Source organism: Schistocerca piceifrons, chromosome 1 (genome assembly GCF_021461385.2).
Source record: "Schistocerca piceifrons isolate TAMUIC-IGC-003096 chromosome 1, iqSchPice1.1, whole genome shotgun sequence".
NCBI lineage: Eukaryota > Metazoa > Arthropoda > Insecta > Orthoptera > Acrididae > Schistocerca > Schistocerca piceifrons.
The window spans coordinates 835,322,292-835,346,132 of NC_060138.1; the positions used below are offsets into that span (position 1 = coordinate 835,322,292).

General features: G+C 37.8%; 1 protein-coding gene across 1 annotated transcript in view; it reads right to left on the reverse strand.

The window, feature by feature from the left end:
* Positions 1-20,828: 20,828 nt before the first annotated feature.
* The window catches only part of LOC124775489 (peroxidase-like), a 142,404-nt gene continuing 139,391 nt past the window's right edge, over positions 20,829-23,841 (reverse strand). Inside the window, exon 8 of the mRNA XM_047250325.1 lies at positions 20,829-21,086. Within this exon, the coding sequence (XP_047106281.1) occupies positions 20,829-21,086 (258 nt within the window). The remainder of the gene's footprint in view (positions 21,087-23,841) is intronic.

Genomic DNA, 23,841 nt, shown 5'->3' on the forward strand with positions numbered 1-23,841 from the left:
GTGAATATTGTTTTCCCTGTCAATAGTGTCCGTTGCTGGCAAACAGCATTTGAATGAGGTAGTGTGTAGTGCTTGCGTCAGTTTTTCATTGTAAGCAAAATGATGGAATGACTGAAGCAGTGCTACTGCATCACACTTTGCCAGAAACTGGGCAATAGACAGGTGGAAAACATTCAGAAAATTCAAACAGCTTCATAAGCAGAGTATGATGATGTAGTGCCCATTTGTATCTTTTGTGCAAAAATATGATGTAAACTATGATAACATGACATGGTAAGAATTGTAAACATCCTATTTGTTTTATAATTGTGTGTATCTAATACACACATAATTTGTTTACTGCTTTTGCTGTAATACACTTCTATATATTTGTAGTAGATATACACTTTATAATCATTACATTAATTCGTGTTGTCTCGTCTGATCTTTTCATAATACAGACTTGTACAATTAAGTTTGTATTTATGAACAAAAATGATGAAGAGGGCCAATAAAACAATACAATATCAATTTCTGAGATACAGAGATCCAAATTCATCATACATGTTCACACAAAGTACACATATAAACCCTGTTGTGAGGTGAAAATGTAGTTTATAAAGTGACATAGCACACAGAAGTATGCTGTAAAGTTTCTCTGTTACCATGTTTTACTGGGAGCCCATATTGTAATTTTTGTGCATGTAAAATTTGTTTTGCATTATTTCAGTTTCACATAAGTAAACTATCAAAATTATACCAACCCATAAAGTTCTTTTCATATGATTGACATCCTGTACTACGGCAAAAAAAGGGGATCAGCATAAAAATGCTTCTATTGGTGTCCAAAACAGATGATATGCTCCAGTTTAAAAGACTCTGGTTAAAAAGTGGGGTACCAGCTGCCTCATTCTACCTCTCTCAGCACCTTTAAAAATTTTCCCACAAATTATGGCTTGCAAACATATTAGCACTTTTTTTATGCTGAGAGAGAATGAGACAGTGTCAGTGGGAAAGAGATGAAAAAGTAACAAATACTCGAAGGTAGTAGACAGTCATTGAGATATAAAAAGAGTGAGGGAGACTGCTACAGTGTAAGAGAAAGATAGGGACACAGTAAAGTGGAACACAGTTGACATGACAGAACAGTGTCAAAAAAAAGTGAAGGAGACTGTGCCAGTGGGAGAGAAATAAAGAGAAGGAGAAAGTAGGAGTGGGTGACAGGCAGTGATAATGAGAGACAAAGTTTATGACAATAACAATGAGGAAGAGAGAGGTATTGACATGAGAAGAGAGAGCAGCAGTGGGAAGGAATGAACAAGGAATGAATAAGATAGTAGCAGTAAAAGAGAACAAGTGGAAGAAAGTGACAGTGAGCAGAGGCTGTAGTAGTAGGACAGAATGAAGGAGATTGTGGCTGTGAGACAGGAGATTGTGACTGATAGAAAGACACAAAGAGATAAAGACAATGAGTTGGGCTGAATGAGGGACTGAGAATGGACAAATGGGAGTGGATGGATATGAGCACCTTGTAGCGATGTAGTGGTGAATATGAGCGAGTTACTTGTGGGAATGAGATGCAAGTTGCATGTTAAAAAGAGCATGAATATGTTCACATGCCAATTTCTTTTGAAAGTTTTTAAAGGAGCTGAGGAAGGTATAATGAGGCACCTGGTACTCCACTTTTCAGTCATAGTTTTTTAAACAGGAGCATATTCACTTTTTTTTTTTTTTTTTTTTTTTTTTTGCTGGTAGAACAGAATAACTGTACTTTACATAATGCCTCATAGACATACTTGTATCATTCTAAAAACAATACACTCACTAATGACCCAGATATTATGTGCCCTAAACTGAAGAAATAGTCATGAATTTTACTACTAGTTTAGCAATTTTTCTAGGCTGGAGACATGAATAAAATCGTTTATTGGCATTTTAACACTTTTTTAACATATCATAGTTACACTCAGGTTACAACAGTGATTCTTAATACTGCTTTTAGTATCAAAAACTGTGTCTTCATTTAATGTCAGAAGTTAGATCTGATGTGCCACAAAATCACTTAGTCCAGCTCTACAATAAGAATCTACTAAATTGGTTCAAAAGGTCCATTTGTCACTGCCATCTGATTACATGTGACTAATTGGAGAGGTAGTAAAAATGCAAGGCTTTTATTAAATGCGCGATTACAATACATAATGAAATAAAATAGTGAGGCACAGAAACAGGTAGAAACTGCATTGTAATGACAAATCATTAAGAGACTCATCAGACAAGTAAGAATTTTTCTTTGCTTTTATTTTTCATGATTAAACACTTTCTTCCTTACAACATTTTTCTTTAAGCCCAAACCCAGTTGTTTCACCCATCTAACAGTGAAGTGAAGCACTTCAGACTCTTACAAGTTTGACACATTTTTACTATTTCATACTGATTTCAAAGCAGTATTTTCACAGTAATAACTCAAAGCAGGGTGCCACTCTTGATACTAGTTCAAACAACATTCCATTTTTCCTTCCACGCTGACAGATCAACAGCAGGAATATGTCTACAATCTACTAACGAATTCCTGAAACATGAAAAAACAAAAATAAATTATTATTATTGCATTTATTCTGTGAATAATTTCTAGTATGTGTAATACAATGAAACAGTGTGCTGGGGGGAGGGGGGGGGGGGGGGGGCGGGTGGAGGACCTTCCTCAGAACACCAACCTTTCAGCAGAAGGAAGAACAGCCATTCGCAATCTGAAAACATATCATGGTTTAATCTTCCTACCTGTAGACAAAGGTTCCACCACTGTTGTTATGAATCACTGTGACTACCTGGCAGAAGGCCTCTGCCAATTGTCTGACTCCTCAGCCTACAAGCTTTGCCAGAGTGATCTCATCCCAGAAGTCCAACACAAACTCCAATCCCTGCTTAAAACCTTAGGCCCTTCCCAGAACATCTCCCCTGAATCCATTTCTCTCCTCACACCTATGACACCTCGCACACCTACCTTCTACATGCTCCCCAAAATCCACAAACCCAATATGCCTGGATGCCCCGATGTGGCTGGTTATTGTGCCCCCACTGAAAGAATTTTGGCAGTCATTGACCAACACCTCCAACCAACTGCCCATAATCTAGCCTCCCACATCAAAGACACCAGCCACATCCTTCACCGACTCTCCACCATCCCCAACCTTTTACCTCCTGGATTCCTGCTTGTCGCTGTTGACATCACCTCCCTATACGCCAACATCCCTCATGCCCATGGACTTACTGCTATTGAACACTACCTTTCTCAATGTCCTTCAGACTCCAAACCTACTACCTCATTCCTTATACATCTTACTGACTTTGTCCTAACCCACAACTACTTCTTATATGAAGGGAAGGTACATAAACAAATCGGCAACACGCCCACTGGCACCCACGTGGCACCCTCCTGTGCCAACCTTTTTATGGGTCATTTAGAGGAGACCTTCCTAGCCTCCCAAAACACCAAACCCCTAGTCTGGTTCAGGTTCATTGATGATAGCTTCATGGTGTGTACCAGGGCCAAGACACTCTGTCTTCATTCCTTCACTTCCTCAACACCTTCTCTCCCATCTGCTTCATGTGGTCCTCCTCAACCCAACATGCCACCTTCCTAGATGTCGACCTCCTCCTCTCTGATGGCTCCATCCACACCTCTGTCCACATTAAACCCACCAACCACCAACAGTACCTGCATTTTGATGAATGTCATCCCTTTCACACAAAAAATTCCCTCCCACATAGCTTGGCTCTGTTGTGACAAAAACTCCCTTTCTCAGTATGCTGAGGGTCTCAACAAGGCCTTCACAGACAGGCACTAGCCCCCAGACATAGTACACAAACAGATCCCCCATGCTATTTCCCCTCACAACCCAAATTCTCCCACCACCCTCAAAAGCCAGCTACAAAGGAGTGTCTCTTTTGTCAGCCAGTACCACCCCAGACTGGAACAACTGAACAACATCCTTTGCCAGGGCTTTTATTATCTATCATCATGCCTGAAATGAGGTACATCCTACCTGAGATGCTTCCCACCCCTCCTAAAGTTGTGTTCCATCACCCACGCAATCTCCACAACATCTTAGTCCATCCATATGCCACTCCCAATCTGAATCCCTTGCCACAAGGATCATATCCCTGTGGAAGTCCCAGGTGTGAAACCTGCCCAATGCACCCACCCAGCACTTTCTATTCCAGTCCTGTCACAAGTTTATCCTTTGCCATCAGGGACTGGGCCATTTGTGAAAGCAGCCACATCATTCACCAGCTCTGCTGCAATCATTGCACAGCTTTTTATATTGGTATGACTACCAACCAGCTGTCCACCAGGATGAACGGCCGCCACTAAACTGAGACCAAGAGCAAAGTAGAATACTCTGTGGCGCAACATGCAGTTGAACATAGCACATTTGATTTCAATGGCTGCTTCACTACCTGAGCCATCTGGATCCTTCCCTCCACCACCAGGATTTTTGAACTGCTCAGATGGGAGTTATCCTTATAATACATTCTCCACACCTGTAATTATCCCGGCCTTAACCTACAGTAACATACTATCCCTGCACCCTCCAACGAACAGCTCCAACCCCTCTGTCGTGTCATCTCCTGCCCATGCTCACCTCCCACCCTGTTTATTTGCAGCCCTCTGCCAATGCATCCACTCGTCTTTCCTCACTCTCTTCTTCTTTGTTCTTTTTTTCCCCACCTCCCTGTCCCACAACCTCCTGATGCTCCGCCTGTTTACAACCTAGTCCCTGTGCTCACCCTCACCCTCACCCTCACCCTTCAGCTTGCTGTTTGCATCCCTCGTGATGTTTCATTCCAGACCCAAATGCTGACACACACACACACACACACACACACACACACTGTGTTTCCTACATTGTTGTTTGTAAGGCAAATTCTATTGTTTGCAGGAACTGACAGAATATAAAAGCATCATACAAACATTTCAGAACACCAATAAGATTGTCAACTTTGGAGATATAAAAGTCAGTACATTATTTTCCATATTTTCATACAACAATGTCTGCAGGAAAATATTGTGGGGTAACTTCTCACTGAGTCAAAAATAATTCAATGTGGGCATCTTTTTAAGCAGCTGGGAATATTAACCACAGATGCACACTACATCATTTCATTCTCAGCAATCCATCTGAGTTTGAGAGTAACAGAAATACTGACCAGTGAAACACCAGAAGGGAAAACTGATCTGTGTTAGCTTCTATTGTATCTAACTTTGACACAAGGAGGGACAAAATATGCAGCTACTAAACACATTGACAATCTTTTATTAAGCAATCATTCACCATCCAACTGGTGACTAATCATATGTGGTGTGCCACAAGTTTCCATCATGTGGCTCATACTTTTCTTGTGTATACTAATGATCTTTCATCAATAACATTATCGTATGCAATGTTTGTTTGGTTTGCAGATGATAAAAAACAATGCAACAAATAACAGATCGAGTACAGTTTTAGAAAGATTGGTTATTGAAATTTTTGGACATTAATTAATGGCTTTTGTCATTGCTTGTCATTATAGTTCTAAAATATAATGACAGTCATATGGAAAAGTTTCACAGAATAAAATTCTTGGGAATACCACTTGATGATAAATTCAATTGGGGACAGATATCTTCAGCCTGATGATGCACTTTAACAAATTGATATTTACAATGTTGAGTTGCAGACAGGCACAACAAAAAGACTGCTAAACAACTGAGCTTCTGGCAAAAAATCCTTGTTCACAAAACACCACACACACACACACACACACACACACACACACACACACACTCTCTGACAGAAGCACAACTCACACAGACATCGCCGCCAAGGCCTCAGTGGCCAGAGACAGTGGTTTCTTTTGTGTGTGTGTGGTGTGTGTGTGTGTGTGTGTGTGTGTGTGTTGTCTACTTTAGAAGGCCTTTTGGCCAAAACCTCACGTGTTTAGCTGTCTTTTTGTTGTGCCTGTATGCAACTCAATATCTCAATTGTAGGGTGAGTAGCAATCTCTCCTTTTTATTGACCTTATTCCATCCTGGATTTTCTGTTGTTCTATATTTGCAGTATGGTAGTTGTCAGACATCAATGACATGAAAATAAAAATCAGTAATAATGTCATACAGGATCAATATTTGGGAAAACTCATCAAACCAAGGTACAGTTTTCAGAGTGCCCTGCAGAGGCCTATTGAAGAAACAGGGAATACTGATAACTACTTTCCAATGTACTTATTCCTTAATGAAATTTGTCATAAGCAATACATCTCTTTCCCAGACCAATAACTCATTTCATGGATCAATACAAAGAATACAAATAACCTTTATAAAGATTTAAAGTCACTTACTTTATTGCAGAAAGGTGTCCATTACTCAGGGATACATTTTCAATAATATGCCAGCAGCCATTAAAAGTTTGACCCCTAATAAAATTCAGTTTGAGAGTAGCTTTAAGTATTTATTGGTGATTAAATACTCCTACTCCATTGACAAATTTTGTAGCAGAACTGAATGGTGTATGTATATATTACTGATAATTTTCATTACTAAATTTTTTCATATGCACATCAGAGTGTTAAACATTTATATATTTTTCGACAAGCTTGTTATTACATCCTAAATGAAACTATGTTTAAGATCCTTTTTTTACTTATTTCCCATCAATGAGGGCTATTCCACTTAAATATTAGCAATTTATTTTTTAGTATGTATTATATTTTCTTGTCTTTTGTCATGTTCTTCACATTTGATGATTTCCTCACTATGGATATATGGAACAAAAGGTATTTTTAATCTAATTGCCAATCCACTCACAATGTGGTTGATGGCTGGTTTACATGTTGGCCTGTGACTCGCATCCACCATGGACTTAGAAAAATAAAAGCCACTCATGTAAAAAGAGCTTAAAATTAGCCTTTGCTTGTCTGCTAGACACTGATGAGCATTTTCTACTGTCAGAGAGGGGTGGGTACAATCTGAGAGGTGACAAATTAATCTTCAGAGGTTTCTTTTTAGGAACATAGCTGGAAGAATGAACTTCAAAGAAAAACTTTATTCTTCATAATTGCCTTGCCATAAGAAACTATGAACTCATGAGCCTAGTATTCCATAACCATATGGTAAAGCACTAAAAACTTTAACATTTTATAATACTTTGCTACACACAGACATGAACACAGGATGCTCCTAACTTGCTATTCATGTACACCAGTCCAGCTGCTGAATTTGATTTGGAGTTGATGACTTTGAAAAATGGTTCAAATGGCTCTGAGCACTATGCAACTTAACTTCTGAGGTCATCAGTCACCTAGAAATTAGAACTAATTAAACCTAACTAACCTAAGGACATCACACACATCCATGCCCAAGGCAGGATTCGAACCTGTGACCGTAGTGGTCGCCCGGTTACAGACTGTAGCGTCTAGAACCGCATGGCCACTCTGGCTGGCCTGATGACTTTCCTCAGAGCACATTTATACTTTGACATTAAACATGATTTGCTCCCCAGACTGCTGAGAAATTGTTTTATATGTTTATGAATGCAGAACAACTGAATAAGGTGATTTTGTGGTTCAGATGCTAGATTATTATTCAGTATTCCAGTACTGTTCGACATTTTAAATACAGGTTTTTCAGAATTGCATTTCAACTGAATGGCAGGATGGTTCTTTCTAGTAAACTGCACCCAATTCCCATCCCCATTCTCAGCTCATAATATGATACACTGCTCTCTGTATAGTGGTGGTTCATTGAACCCTCTGCCAGGCACTTAATTGTGAATAGCAGAGTAATCACGTAGATGTAAATGTAGATATTGTTAATGACACATGGCTAACTCGAACCATTATTCATTTTAATGTGGGACACAATTTCACTCTCTGCTGTAAATTACCATAATTTCTTCATTACTGTTCATGTTTCAGTAACAAATTAACTATCTTCTGTGCCATGCATATGACATATACTGGTTTGTCAGTGAAGTCCTAGAGTTGAGAGCACTGGTATCTTGAATGGTGCTGCCTCTTTTATGCATTTTCCACAACAATTAAATAGAGCTTCATCTTCCATAAGTATTGGTAGGTATACGGTACAAATGCACCTCAACATAAGTGCCCACCAAACTGTAGACACAGGGACTAAAAGTAATATTCATAACATAAATTCGACACTAAAGACGAATATTTCCTCACTTAAGTACAAATGCAGTTTGTGACCAAAAACTTGCTCATGCATCATAAAGTAAATGTCTGGATATGGGATTTTGTTTAGTGTTAGGAAGCAAGTGTGCTTTGGGTATCAATGACATTCTTTACTGAAATGTTGCATTTCTGGAATCTGTATTGGGCTTCCCTGTCTATATTTTTGGCAGTTGGTTTTCTGTATGTACCATCACATTATTAAACAGTTCAAATGTATGGAACATTAGTGGTCTATTATGTATCACAATTGGGCTCTGAAAATGAAGTCTTCATTGCTTTGTCTTGTTACATAATTAGATTCTAGTTTCATCTAGAGGTACCAAATTTTTCTGTATTCACCTTTCCTCCAATGTATAATTGTCTTGTGTATTTCATTATTACTTTATACCAGTGAGCATGGAAATGTCTACGTAAAAGTAGGTGGCAGTTTCATGTTTTTTATTGCTAACTATCCAAGGATAGGCAAGGGCACATAATCATGTGTGCATCTTACATTAACCAACTGCATCCAGTGGCACAGACATCAGTTCCTACCAAAGCAATCATCCTGCAAGGCCCCCTTCATTTCTAGTTCCACAATGGTACAAATTAGTAAAGATAGAGAGTACCTTAAAAATTTCTCCTGATTCACACAATTGCTCAACTTTCATATTACTGAATGATTGGCTGTAAGGATCAGTTACATAGCAGAAAATTATATTCATAGCATCCTTAATCAGTGCTGACGTAAGTGCTTCAATTGAACGATCAAAGATCTCTAACTCTCTTGGGAAATATTTCATGAAATGTAGCATAAATGACGACTACTTAGTGAATCACAATTTTATTATGGCTGAAGAGTCTAGTACTATACTGGTCACAGTTGTTTAGCCATCCTCATTAATTTTTCATTTCTTTCCTATGACAAGTAAGGTAATTTTTACATCACATGAGCTGGTGGGGAGCTGTACAATGAAGTGAAAAAAAAAAAAATCAAGTTCTAGTCAACATTTCAGGGTGTGGTGTCAGCATTTATTTATTTATTTTTGAGTTTCATGGTTCCTTGATGTGAATGTATCCCTAGGATGTAGAACATGTATGATTCCTACAGTAATAATCATATGTAAATGACCATGTGGCTTACCATCTAAATCATATGAAAAAGATACACGAGGTTCGAGTGTTCAAATAGCAACACATATCACAGTAGCAAAAATGGTTCCACAAACAAATTATAAGGCTTACATTCTAATTCATATAATATGCCTTCTGTTAATAATTGGTATACCAGTCCTACATAGTCATTTCTTATAGGAATGCTTAAAATTAAACACAGTTCACTAATTATTACACATTGTCAAAAAATTCCTGTAAAGAACAGAAAGAGCTACTCAAAAGATAAAGTTTTAGCTTTTCTTTAAAATTTAGTCTTATCCCCAAAGATTGATTAAATGTGAACTGGAAGTTAACTGCATACTTTTGAGTGTGAATAATGTACCCCTTTCTACACCACAGTGAGATATTTTTATATCTTTGTGAAGATCATGTTTACTTATGATGATCATGTATTCATTGTTTGTTCTGTAAATTGTATGATTGTTATTCACACAACACATTAGTGAAAAAATGTACTGGAATGACATGGTGAGGATCTCCAGCTGTTTGAATCAATTTCTGCAAGACCATCTAAGGTCTAATCTACCCATAATTCTGATGACTCTCTTCTGTGCAATAAAGACTTTATTTGCTCATGACTGGTTTCCCCAGAACATGATACCATATGTCATAAGTGAATGTACATACCCGGCATATGCAGCTTTTATTTTTCCCAAGCTACAGATGAAATTGAGAGAAAGGCAAATGTTGCCAAAGTCAGTCTTTTACATAGGTCAATTATGTGAACTGACCAGTTTAGATTATTGTTAATAAGTAACCCCAGGAATCTGGTAGACTCAACACTCAATATTTCTTTGTCACCACTTTATTTCAATACTTTCCATTTTTTGTTTGCTGTCTGAAACTGAATGAATTGTCTTGTTAACATGGAGGGACAGACCATTTTAAGTGAACCGGTCTATAGCTTCTTTGACTATAGTTTTCACAGAGTTCTCTAGACTGCAGCTTGGCATTTTGTCAGTCATAATGGTTGTGTCAGCTGTAAATAGGGAGATGTGTGCTTTTGTTTCATACACCATGGCAAATCATTGGTAAAGATTGGAAAAGTAAGGGACCAAGCACAAAGCCTACTGACTTCTGCTTTCTGTCATCTAGATATGACTGAAGCCTACTTTACCATATAAGTCACACTGCTCAGCCTTCATAAGCTGAATTTTGTGATCTAAATCAAATGATTTAGCTTGTGACACTTTATTGTGTATGGATACGAGAAGTTGGTTGACAAATGAGGAAACTGTGTGTTCAGTTGGAATACCCTTTTGGAATCCAAACCTGCTTTTATTAACAATGTTATGCATATTAAGACGGTCCACAATTCTCTTGACCATAAGTACGTCTAGGATTTTAAAAGGAATTGTTAGCAATGAAACTGCCCAATAATTGGAAAACTCTTTGCTTTATCACCTTTTTTGAACAGTGGTTTGACAATTGCTCAGTGTCCAGGAAAGGAGTATTACGTAAATAAAGATTGTTTGACTATAAAGATTGTCCACAGTAATGCCATCATTATGGGCGTAATCTGTAATTCTGCATTACTGTGGATAAATACCTGAAATGATGGGTTTGTTGTCATTGAGCACAGCACATTATCTTGATTCACATTTAATAAAGGAAAACTGAAGACCACCGTCAATAACAAAGAAGTTTTTAGCTCAAGATACTGGCTCACTATCAGACAACTCCATGTGTCATTTTGCAGAGGAAAATGCCTGATTGCATTTGGCAAGGAATATACATGGCTTCCTTAAAGAACAGTATATACCAATGCTTCTCTGTCCCCTGCAGTTATCTAACATATCTCCCATCCAAATATATTCAATAACATTGGTTGGAAACTTAATTTGTCACAGTTCACACCCATTACAGTGATACTAGACACATGCTCTTCTGTGAATGTAGTGTCCACAGATATCTATAAAAGAATTTGTAAAGAAATATGAGTATTGACTTTACCAATAATCAACTGTAGAATCCTTGTGAGTTGCTGGCGACAGATCTAAAAATGTGAAAGTGCAGACTAACCTCAATATTATTGAACATCTGATCATGAATCATGAACTCTTTATTTACAATGTCACACAGGTATCAACATGGGCTTAATGCTACCCTTGACTTCTCAGACCAACTCTTCTATTGCAATGATTACTGTTTAATTTTAGAATTGTAATCATGGCACAATCTTTGAAAGAAAGTTTGGGTTGTAGTAACACAACTGTTTCAGATCCCTGAAGACATCCATATCATGGTGATTCTGGCCATTTTTAAGCAGTCATGGCACAAACTTCATGGCAGTCCTTCTCAAGTTAATTCTTCTCAGTGAAGAAGTTCACATGTACAATAACTTACTCTCAAAGCCCTCATTTTGTAAACATTTTCAGATGTGATGCGAGGGTTGTCATCATAAGTCAAAGTTCACATATTTTTGAAACACTTATGCCAGTTGCAAATCTGTATGTGTCATTGTCTCTAAGCTTGAATCAACATTTGTTACATTTAGGCAGCAGTTTCCTGAAGCAAGCTGAAAACAATACTTTCTACAGACACAATGTTCTTTAAGTTTAGCCATCACAAAACAGCAAACCCACAAAAACATGACAATGGAAATACGTTCAACAACTAACCAAATCACTGATCTCCCAGTTGCTTACCATACTGATTCAAGAAGGATGTATGAGTAGACACTAATTTTATTTCAGTGTACTCATAACCATTTGTGCAAAAAATGCAAATTTCAGGGTATGTGGACATCCACAGTTCTTTTCAGCACTGTAGGAGCAACATTTTAGTCTTTCAGTTTCTGTTACATAATACACAAATAGCATAAACTATAAACTGTCAGAGGGAAAAGTAATCTGTAGTAGAATGTAATATGTTTGTACATACCTCTTAGATATCTGCAAAAATGCTTGTTTTTGAATCTTTTGAACACCTGTATGGTCACACATAAGCCTGGCAATGCTAGCTTTCTTAATTTCCTTGATTTGTCCTGAAATATAGTCAGTCAATTAATAAAGGCTACAAGTATGTAAAGTCATATATACAGTCAAGTAGACACTACGGACCCATATCAATTACAACTGTTCTGCCTAAAGCAGTAGAAACAACCACTAAGGACAGAATGATAAAGTTTTAACAGCTCAAGACTGAACCAAGGTGGGCCTTGTCTCGAAGTTTGCCACATAGTTGTGCAGCTCAGCCAATTAGACTGTAGGAGTTCTAGCTCTGCAACTGGATGTGACACCATGTTACACCCCAGTGACTTGCTTCACACTTTTTTCCACTCTTCTACCACAAAAATAGCATTTTCTGTTTTTCAACTGATATATTTGGCCTATAGATTAAGTATAGATGAATACACCTACATGGCCATGTTCTTCAGTATCTACCACAATAGCTTTGGAGTGTAAAACAGACTGTGGAATTAGCAGCTTTTCAGAGGTCTTCTTTGTTCACATACAAATGGTAAGCTACTGTTGTTTTCCACTGTGTAGTAAGATGAGGGGACATTCCTTGAGGGAGTTGACGACAAGTGATGGGCACATAAACTGCTTCTATGTTTGTACTATGCTAGGAATCAGTGTGTTAGGGAGTTGAACCGGTCCCTTTCTACAACTTGATAAGGACTGTACTATAATGTGAAAGAGATATGATTGGAGCCACTATCTTGGCACTGTTCTGTAATGGTTCACATTTATCTTGACTACAGAACAGGGAAGAAACTGTCACTGCACCAGGGAATCAGCTTAATTTCCCATAAATAGTGTGACAACCAAAAAACCTTAAATATAAAAATAGAGGTTGCTCAAGTAACAGTACATCCCATCACAGTCAGTGATGTTGAATATGTAGTATAGTGGAGTTGTAGACAACCATTGTTAGAAATTCATGAGAATTCCGAAATAAATAAAAAACCTGTATCCAGATTCCAGGAGGGACAAGGTTCCCCTCTTGCTGCCCCACACTCTTTTTGCAGATGTCTATAGCTTGCAGATGTCTGTAGTTTGCAAATGTCTGTAGTTTGCAGATGTCTATAGTTTAGATCTCTACTCTTTATCTTGTACATATATAGACTAGTTTTCAGTAGAGCATCAGGACAGCACAACTCACTGTGGTAGGTGTCTAGAGCATTGGGTTTATAATCTGCTCCTAGACAACAAAGTGAAGCCAAAGAATCATGTAGGACAGTACATTCCAGGAATCTTACTGGGGTTAAGCTGTAGGATCAGGTTGCTCGCAAGCAGCATCTGCAGCAAGAAAGGTCAGAACCTTCATAGTGTCTAATTCAAGTGTCTGCCAATTAATGTTTATCAGCATCTCAGTGACACTCTCTCTTGCGTCAAACAACTTGTGACCATTCACATTGCCCCTCTTTCTATATGTTCAGTATCTCCTACTAGTACTATAAGCTATGTGTCCAACAAACTTGAGCAGTATTCTAGGATGAATCACACAAATCTTTACTAAGCAATTTCTTTCATCAATTCCTTGCTTTTTCCCAGTGTTCTTTCAATGAATGAAGTCTTACCAACAATTATCACTTTAAATTGCTGCACCCACAAACTTGTATAAATTGGCTGATTCCAGTTGAATCTCTTCATTACAAAAAGGTGATAACCCCTAAAAGCTTTAAAATGCAAATTTTGTTGCTTTTGGTTTATTGAGACATAGGTGGATTGATAGCAATGAAAATGGAACATCGTCATTCCCTTGGCACTTTGAGAGATCAGATTGAAATCTGCATTTTATTCCAATAGGGGACACCTACAGGAATTGCTATGTTTGCAAAATAAATGTGGCAGGTCTGGTATCATGCTGAACCAGTTGATAATTTTTGGTGTAAGCTCTGAGTAACTATTCCACAGCAGTATTGAGATGAGCAGCTCAGATTTTGAAGTTCCAAAGAATGATGAAAAAACAGACCAATAAAAGAAAGGTAAGGCGGAATAATTTTTAATATACTATACTGTTATACTTTGTGTACCACAAACATTTCACTGAGGTATTTCAAGGAATGTTTACACATAAAATATGAGTTTGTAAGTTTTACACTACAGTGGAAAAAGTAGCTCAAATCTGAAAAGACAGATTTACCGTTTGAGTCTGTCATTTGATTATATGCAAAACATGTCACTTCCTGCCTGACAGTGTAAGAAATTTTTATCTTGGGCAGTTGTGAGTTTTTAATTTTGAGATACACCACATAAAATAGATGAAGGTATGTTTTATTGTTCATGAGGGCCAAGGTAAGAAAGGTCCTAATGACGTTACACCATTCTATACCATTATCTTGAGAACTTGTGATGAAGCAAGCTGGAATTTCTTTACTTTCTCTGTCTTGTTTAGGCATCTGCCTCCTTAAATTCATTTTATTTTCATTTTTGCCTAAGTACCATTAACATGCATGAGTATAATTTTCATTTCCATAAAGAAAAAGTTTGGCCCTCAGTCTTAAGGAATATAGCAACAGATCTAAGTTTGTGCTTAGTTTTGTGTATGTAATCAATTTCCTAATTTATTTTGACCATTCCTAGCTAATACCTTTGTTATAGGGTGAAATCAGTAATTGTTTTGTGGTTTAGATTCTATTGTTCACTTATAAACAAATATATATTCTGTATTAATTATAAACATTTCGAAGAACTACTAGGATTCTTAAAGTATTTATTTGGCCCTTTTTGAAAACATATTAGCAAAGCCAGCCCTTAATTAATTCCAAAATAATTACCAGGTTTGTCAAAAGTATTGTTTGTATAACAAAATCTATTAATTTCATTATTTAAATGAAAAATGCAGCCTAACCCTTGTGGTAGAATGTACTACTAAAAAGAAGGAATTTTTTGATGTGTTCAGTTAATTGAATGAGTTGTGTTTTAATTGTAATTTCTGTAACTTAAACATCGAACAATGTATAGTTTCAGTGCCTATTATTGTGAGTATATATAAAGGACCAATTTTTGGTCCTGAGACAGACAATCCATGTCCTATTTTCATAGGGGATTTGTGTACTAGTTAAAGTACCAACAATGCATCAACTTAACAGTGGAATAAGTGTAACACAAATAGGCCGTGTGTTAGATCAAGTAATGACAACATCTGTTCAATTTATTTGCGAAATAGTGTCACATCTACCTTATTATTCTCCAAGAACTGTGAACTGTGTGGTTAGCAAACTATTGTAGCAGAATGCTGATGTTTGCCCGCAACCTCTTATTGAGGCTTATCGATATTTACCAATAGTCAAGTGTGCATATAATTATGTAACATTGGGTGGTTGTGAACAGTGAAAGTAAAGAACTTTGAAACACAATTGTGCAACTGTTGGCTACATAGTAGCCAATGTTGAACTCCCCCCCCCCCCACCCCCCACCCCCCACCCACACCCCCACCCCCTCCTTTTTTTCAGCCGATATAACAATGCATACATTGACACCGAGGACTATCAACGAAGAAATAAAGAAGGCGAACGTCACAAACTCTGTCCCCAAAACATAAGAGAGCATTGTTTGACACTGCATGCGGGGCCCAAAACTGCAATCATATAGTTACAAGAATGTTATTGATCGTAACAAACAGTGGCAGATCTGACAACTACCATTAATTCCCCATTAGGGGCCACTGGTAACTACCATCTGATTATGACTTTAGCAGCACAAAAAGAAAGTTGTGAATGTGTGATTGACTGCATTTTGCAGATCAGTATTTGTCTTGTAACACTGAATCCAGCCGCCTTGGCCTCTTTAAAGTTTACGCAGCAAAAAGAAGTTAAATAGGGGATTTTAAATTGTGGTGGATCCCTTTACGCAAAAGGTTATCATATCAGCTGAAACAATGGAAGAGGTACTAGAAAACAGAACAAAGTAGCATTTTCTCTCCAGTGGTTTCTGTATGATGAGAACATTTTAGAAAAAGGGCAAGTAAGAAACTTCCTGGCAGATTAAAACTATGTGCCGGAGCGTGACTCGAACTCAGGACCTTTGCCTTTCGCGGGCAAGTGCTCTACCATCTGAGCTACCCAAGCATGACTCATGCGCTGTCCTCTCCTCACAGCTTTACTTCTGCCAGTATCTTGTCTCTTGCCTTCCAAACTTTATAGAAGCTCTCCTGCGAAGCTTGCAGAATTAGCACTCCTGGAAAAAAGGATATTGCAGAGACATGGTTTAGCCACAGCCTGGGGGATGTTTCCAGAATGAGATTTTCACTCTGCAGCAGAGTGTGCGCTGATGTGAAACTTCCTGGCAGATTAAAACTGTGTGCCGGGCCAAGACTCAAACTCGGGACCTTTACCTTTCGCAGGCAAGTGTTCTACCAACTGAGCTACCCAATTGAGAATTTGTGGGATCGCCTCTACAGAGCTGCTCGTGCCACTGCTATCATAAATTTCGATTCCTGTATCATCCATGAGTGTCAGGACACTAATTTTGGTGCCACTGAGCTTTTACATACTACCAGAATTTCATTGGATTTTGCAAGTGGTCTTTCAATAAAAAATAGTTATTGAAGGCTTCATGTGTTGCACTGACTAGAGTAGATAATAAATATGCTCACTTGTAATAAGACTTAAAACAAGAAATATTAGTAGATTGATTTTTGACAGATGAAAAAGCAAACTAGAAGGACTACAGTTTTAGTTTCTCCAATGGCTCTAGGGAAAAAAAACAGCAAAACATAAATTTTGATGTGTGTACTTCATCTACATCTACATCCACATAGATATTCTGTAAATCAAACTTAAGTGTCTGGCCGAGAAGTGCGCGGAAGAAACTAACACACATATCTTTCTATGCAAGCCCTGATTTCCCCTGTTTCATGATAATAAAAAACATGCTGCTCTTCTTTGAACTTTCTAGATGTACTCCATTAATCCTATCTAGTAAGGATCCCACATAGTGCAGCAGTACTCTATAAAGAGGACAGACAAGCCTAGTCTCTTTAGCACATCTGTTACATTAAGTCTCCTTCCAATAAAATGCAGTCTTTGGTTTGCCTTCCTCACAACATATTTTATGTGTTCTTTCCAATTTAAGTTGTTCATAATTGTAATTCCAATGTATTTAGTTGAATTGATACCCTTTGGCTTTGACTGATTTATTGTGTAACTGAAATTTAATGGATTCCTTTTAGCACTCATGTGGATGACCTCACACTTTTTGGTATTTAGGAGAAATTGCCAATTTTTGCACCATACAGATTATGATGATGATGATGATGATGATGATGATGAGGTCCCACACTCCGAGGAGCATAGGGAACAATGCAGGAGACCCGCACCACCGACTAGGCAGGGTCCTAATGGAGGTGGTTTGCCATTGCCTTCCTCCAACCATAATGGGGATGAATGAATATGATGAAGACAACACAACAACACCCAGTCATCTTGAGGCAGGGAAAATCTCTGACCCCACCAGGAATCGAACCCGGGACCCCATGCACAGGAAGCAAGAATGCTACTGCAAGACCACGAGATGCGGACACCATACAGATATGTTTTCTAAATAATTCTGCAATTTGTTTTGATCTTATGATGACTTTACTAGATGATCAACAACATCCATCATCTGCAAACAGTCTAAGACTGTGCCCAGATTATCTCCAAAATCATTTATATAGATAAGGAACAGCAGAAGACCTATAACACAACCTTGAGGAATACCAGAAATCACTTCTGGTTTGTTCAATGACTTTCCATCAATTACTATAAACTGTGACTGCTCTGACAGGAAACCACATATCCAGTCACATAATTGGGACAATATTCCATAATCATGCCATTTCACTACAAGCTGCTTGTGTGGTACAGTGTCAAAAGCTTTCTGGAAATCTAGAAATATGGAATCAATTTGGAATCCCTTGTCAATAGCACTCAACACTTCATGTGCATAAAGAACTATTTGTGTTTCACAAGAACAATGTTTTCTACAACTGTGTTGACTGTGTGTCAATAGACCATTCTCTTCAAGGTAATTCATAATGTTCAAACAAAATATGTGTTCCAATATCCTGCTGCATATTTACATTTATGTTGTGGGCTGTAATTTACTGGATTACTCGTATTGTCTTTCTTGAATATTGGTGTAACCTGTGCAACTTTCCACTCTTTGGGTATGGATCTTTAGTCGAGCGAGCAGATGTATGTGATTGTTCAGTATGGATCTATTGCATCGGCATACTCTGTAAGGAATCTAATTAGTATATAGTCTATAACAGAAGACTCGCTTTTGTGAAGTGATTTAGGTTGCTTCATTACTCCAAGGACATCTACTTTTAAGTTACTCATGTTGGCACCTGTTCTTGATTTGAATTCTGGAATATTTACTTTGTCTCATTTGGTGAAGGAATTTCAGGAGGCTGTGTTTAGTACTTTGCTTTTCAGCAATATCGTTGATAGTATTTCTATTGCTATCACGTGTCTTGTCATTATCATACTTTTCATACAACCAGAATCTCTTCAGATTTTCTGCTAGGTTTTGAGACAAAGTTTCATCATGGAAACTATTCTAAGCATCTCACATTGTTGTCCACACTAAATTTTGAGCTTATGTAAAAGATCACCAAACATGGAGATTTTGCATTCATTTGTATTTGGCATGCCATTTTGTTGTTTCTGCAACAGTGTTCTGATCTGTTTTGTATGCCAAGGAGGATAATGTCCATCATTTGTTGATTTATTTGGCCTTAATCTCTCTCTTACTTACCTTCAGTAAAGGGATACTCCTGTTTCCTATTGAGGTAGAAAAATCTGTCAGACTTCTGCGATAAGAGAAACTGATTAACCATAAGACACAGAAATGTTGGACCCATCAATGTTCCAGGGATATTATTTTCTAAGGCTCCTCCAACTATGGGATCAATATCATCAACATGTTTATAAACTTTTTTCATTTTTACAATTGCCTGGAAAAGAAATAACAATTGTTTGATCAGAATTTTTATCATAAAAAACTAATATACTAAGACACAAGTGAGAGAAAATTTTAATATTTGTTTATTGTAGAAATACAACATAGATATTAGCCTTTGAAAACAATATTAACCAGTAGTGGATAAGTAACAGAGAACTGACAATGTAAATTGAAGAGTACGGGCACATGCATATATGATAGTTGATACAGTTCATGTAGATATCAGGACAAAATGAACTGCACAGGATCACCCCAGAAAGCAGATAAATACAGGATGACTTAGAGTGCTGGGAAGTAAGACTGGTCATTACATGGAACAGCAAAGTTTACAGAATATCTGCCACAACAGTTGAAATGAAAATATAAACAAGGTGACTAATGACAGTCATAACTGGAACAGATGCATGCAGTAATCCCTACCCTTTGTAGTATTTTTTTGCACATGCTGTAATAATGGCCTCTTATTAGGCTAGCTCATATAGTCTACTGATAGGAAATTAGTAACTCATTACGCACAGGTTGTGTATGAAAAGGACATAAATCTTAGTCCCATTGTAATACTTCTGCAGTCTAAAACATGAAGAGCACGAAGGGGTAATCACATGTGTCTTAGGACAGAATTCTGCTTCAATTTAACTTGTGTCTTTAACAGTCTCAAGTCAGCTTTTTTTAAACATCAAAGTAAGCCAAAGATATTTTTTTAATCATTATAAATTATCAAAAAGGTCAAAACATGCACTTAAAAATAACAGGTCTGTGTAGTAAACGACGATGAAAATAGTTACTCAGAATAAACATAAGCAGGTATACATACCTTCTTCTAGTGGAGGAGGGAAGGAGATAGCTAGAGAAGAAGGGAAGAGAGAGAGAGAGAGAGAGAGAGAGAGAGAGAGAGAGAGAGAGAGAGAGAGAGAGAGAGAAGAGGGGTGGGGAGAGGGGGAGGTTATTTAGAGCCACACAGCTTTATTAACAGTAAACTTCTAGAACTGTCAGGTGTTTGCCAAGGTCATGTCATACGTTCTGTAGGATATTTCAGTAAACAGATTTGTTACCATCTTCATGTGGTTGCTGAAGGCTGCTGATCCATTCAGGTTAGTGTCCAATAAACATTGGCTTTTAACTCCTCCATCATTCTACTCTTGTTGCTGTCCATGCAGCCACTGTGGTGGGTGGTGGTGTTGGTGTTGGTAGTGTCATGATCATGGGGATGGTGACACTCAACTGTGAACTGAAGTCCTCATTCTCCACACACAGTGTGTGGACCTTACTGTACCAGAACACTTCGTTTCTCCTTGGCTCGGCTCCGTGCAATTAATTGAACTTCAGGTCCAAGGAAGTCTAATAGCAGCTTACAGCTGAGTCAGGCATGGAACCCTGCACTGACAGTAAGAGGACTGGAGCATTGGACTGGGTAACAGCCAACATATACAGGATGCCAACCTGACCAGAGTATCAGTCATCAGGAACCACCTGAAGTTGGCAACAAGCCTGTTTGTCAGAATATCATGGATGTGACCTTGGCAGACACCCGAGAATTCTAAAACTAAAAAATACACCAGAAAAACATTATATCACATTCACTGAATTCTGGTTATAACTTAATTCAGTATTATGAGAAATGTGCAATAATGAAGTATATGCATCACTTACTGGATAAGGGGTAGTATCAATGAGATCACCAAAGTCATTTGCTCTTGGAAGCCCACATTTCTCACGCAGATCATTGTACGGAGGCACACCATGGTCTCTAGCTCTTTGTATATCAATGCCAGGAAGGCTCATTCCAAAGGTGGTCCTATTTGGTCGGAACAGCTCATCAGCTATCTGTGACATTGTTGCACAAACATGAGAGGTGGTATGGTAATGTTCACTACTTTGACATTTTACACTTATTATGAAATATTTGTGTTAACAGCAGATTCTCATGACAAAATTTCCTATGGATACTAGCTATTTCCTTTGCCATTTCTTTTGCCATTTGTAATCCATATATCATATTTGAGACTCCTGTCTGCTTTTGGAGGTGACATCTTCCTTCACATAAATACTTCTGTTTACATGAAAAGTGTACAGAGACTCCTATCTGCCTTTGTAGATGACACATTTCTCCACGTAAATACTCTGTTTACATGGTAAGTGCATGGCTGTACATTTCCTCTACCAGCAAGAGCCTGATTGTGAATGTGTCACCTTGTTTGTCACAATGCTAATGAGTTTTGAGTTCAGTATCAACAATCTACCTGCAGTAGACTACTCTTTAAATAAGAGAATGGCGTGATCCAAGGTGGTTAACTAATACAGAAGTCACATGGCAATGCCCCTGTGCTGTGCTCAACTGTTGAATAAGTTTTGAGATTCAAACTAGTTCATCACTTACATGCAGTGAGTTTCTGTACTGGTTCGACTGTGATTGACTTTAATCACAACAAATGGTGTTTGAATCTGCAGTAAATATCTTAATTTTAATGTTATAGAAAAAGATAGATTGCTGCTTACCATAAAGATAACATGCTTAGTTGCAGGCAGGCACAATTAAAAGACACTTACATGTAAGCTTTCACCCATAGCCTTTGTCAGAAAAAGAGACACACATACCATTCATTCACAAAAGAAAGCGCATCTCATGCAAATATCTGCTTGCTTGCATGAACGAATTGCGTGTGTTTCTCTTTCTCCAACAAAGGCTGTGTCCTTTAATTATGCCTGTCTGAAACTTAGTGTGTTAACTTTATGGTAAGTAGCAATCTATCTTTTCTGCATTGTTGATATCCCTACATGGAGTTTTCATTTTTTAATTTTAACTTTGGTGTTAATACCAGTGTTAGACTTTTAAAATGTTAATGCTTTACTATAAACCCAACAAATCATATTGAATACAAAGTTGCATTGTAAAGGTTGAAATGAATCTTCCCTCATTCCTCAGTGTTTTGATGTATGCCACAAAAAGTAAATCAGCAGTAAAGAATCCAATGTAGACATAGATTACTGGGATTTACAAATATCACACCTGTAAGCATACTTATACTTCTATTCAGTAAAATCACTTTCCACATAAATGTAAAAAGAGTTAACAAATATTCCTAATTATATCAGAGTCTATCTGAAACCTGAAATTAGGAGAGATGATTACAAATATCAAATGTGATGGGAGCAATCAGTGCCTCGGGTACATGGGCCAAAATTGCATTCAAAATACAGCTATCATGTCTCAACTGGAGCAGCTGAAGATTTAATACCATGCTCAAATGCCCAATAGCAGCCAAGTGACCTACAACATGAGTGATGATGTCTCTTCTTTTCTACTAACCTCTTTTATGGTAACTTATAAATGACTTTATACCTTCCCAGAGGTGATAATCCCTAATCTAACTCATGGCCATTGCAAATCACATTACATCAGCACAAATCAAACATTATCATGTAGGTATCTCCACCAGTTTCATTGATTTATGCATTAGTTCAGCACATTTACTGTTTTTTGTTATTGCTCTTGTATTGTTGAGATTATTTTTTCAAAGATTTGCGAATGCATTGACTTTTCATAATTGCATCTTTGCCATACCCTGATTCCGTTAGAGAGGATATATAGCAAGGAAGTTTGAAGAAACAATTGCAAATGCTACTTAATAATTGACCCAAGCATGACTGATTTATGTTCCCATACAACCAAAAAGTGTTTCTTCTTCATAATCCCCACAAGTCCTGGGCTTGACAGTGTTTGCTAGACCATGTTAATGAAATGTCGTATGTTGTGAGATGCAGTTATAATGAATAAAAATAGTTAAACAATGTGTTTTATTTACTACCAGTAATACAAGTTACATCCAAGGAACAATAATAGTTATCCTGACAAGGGCAGACAATGGAATTATGAGTCTGGTATAGTGAGCAATTCACATGTACAAAATGATTCAAATGGCTCTGAGCGCTATGCGACTTAACTTCTGAGGTCATCAGTCACCTAGAACTTAGAACTAATTAAACCTAACTAACCTAAGGACATCACACACATCCATGCCCGAGGCAGGATTCGGACCTGCGACCGTAGCGATCGCTCGGCTCCAGACTGTAGTGCCTAGAACCGCACGGCCACACCGGCCAGCTCACAGGTACATTCACCAGTTTCTATGTACCGTACATTCCACAGAGGCATGACACAGATCTCAGTATCAGAATTATGATATGATGTGTGAATTTCAGAATATTTGAATTCCAACAGTGCAAGAAGAAAGTGAATGCAGCAATCATAGGAGAATGAAGACACACATATTTCCTGCGCCACTGTGGGCCGTAACTGTGATTCTAGTGTTTCACTACATGCACCGAGTGGAATAATGTTTCATCATCCTGTGTATGATTCTGGCAGTACTCATTATGTACATGACTGGTCAATGCTGTTTACCGAAGCCACCACATTAGGCTTCAATTATCAGTGTCAAGATGTATCACAACGCACACCATTACTGGTACAATTGCCAGTTGCACACATTCTAACTTCAAATGACCCAGGCAACAAGCACATAATATGTACTACTGTCATCCTGCATTTTCATCTGAACCAAGAGTGTCACAATAGATT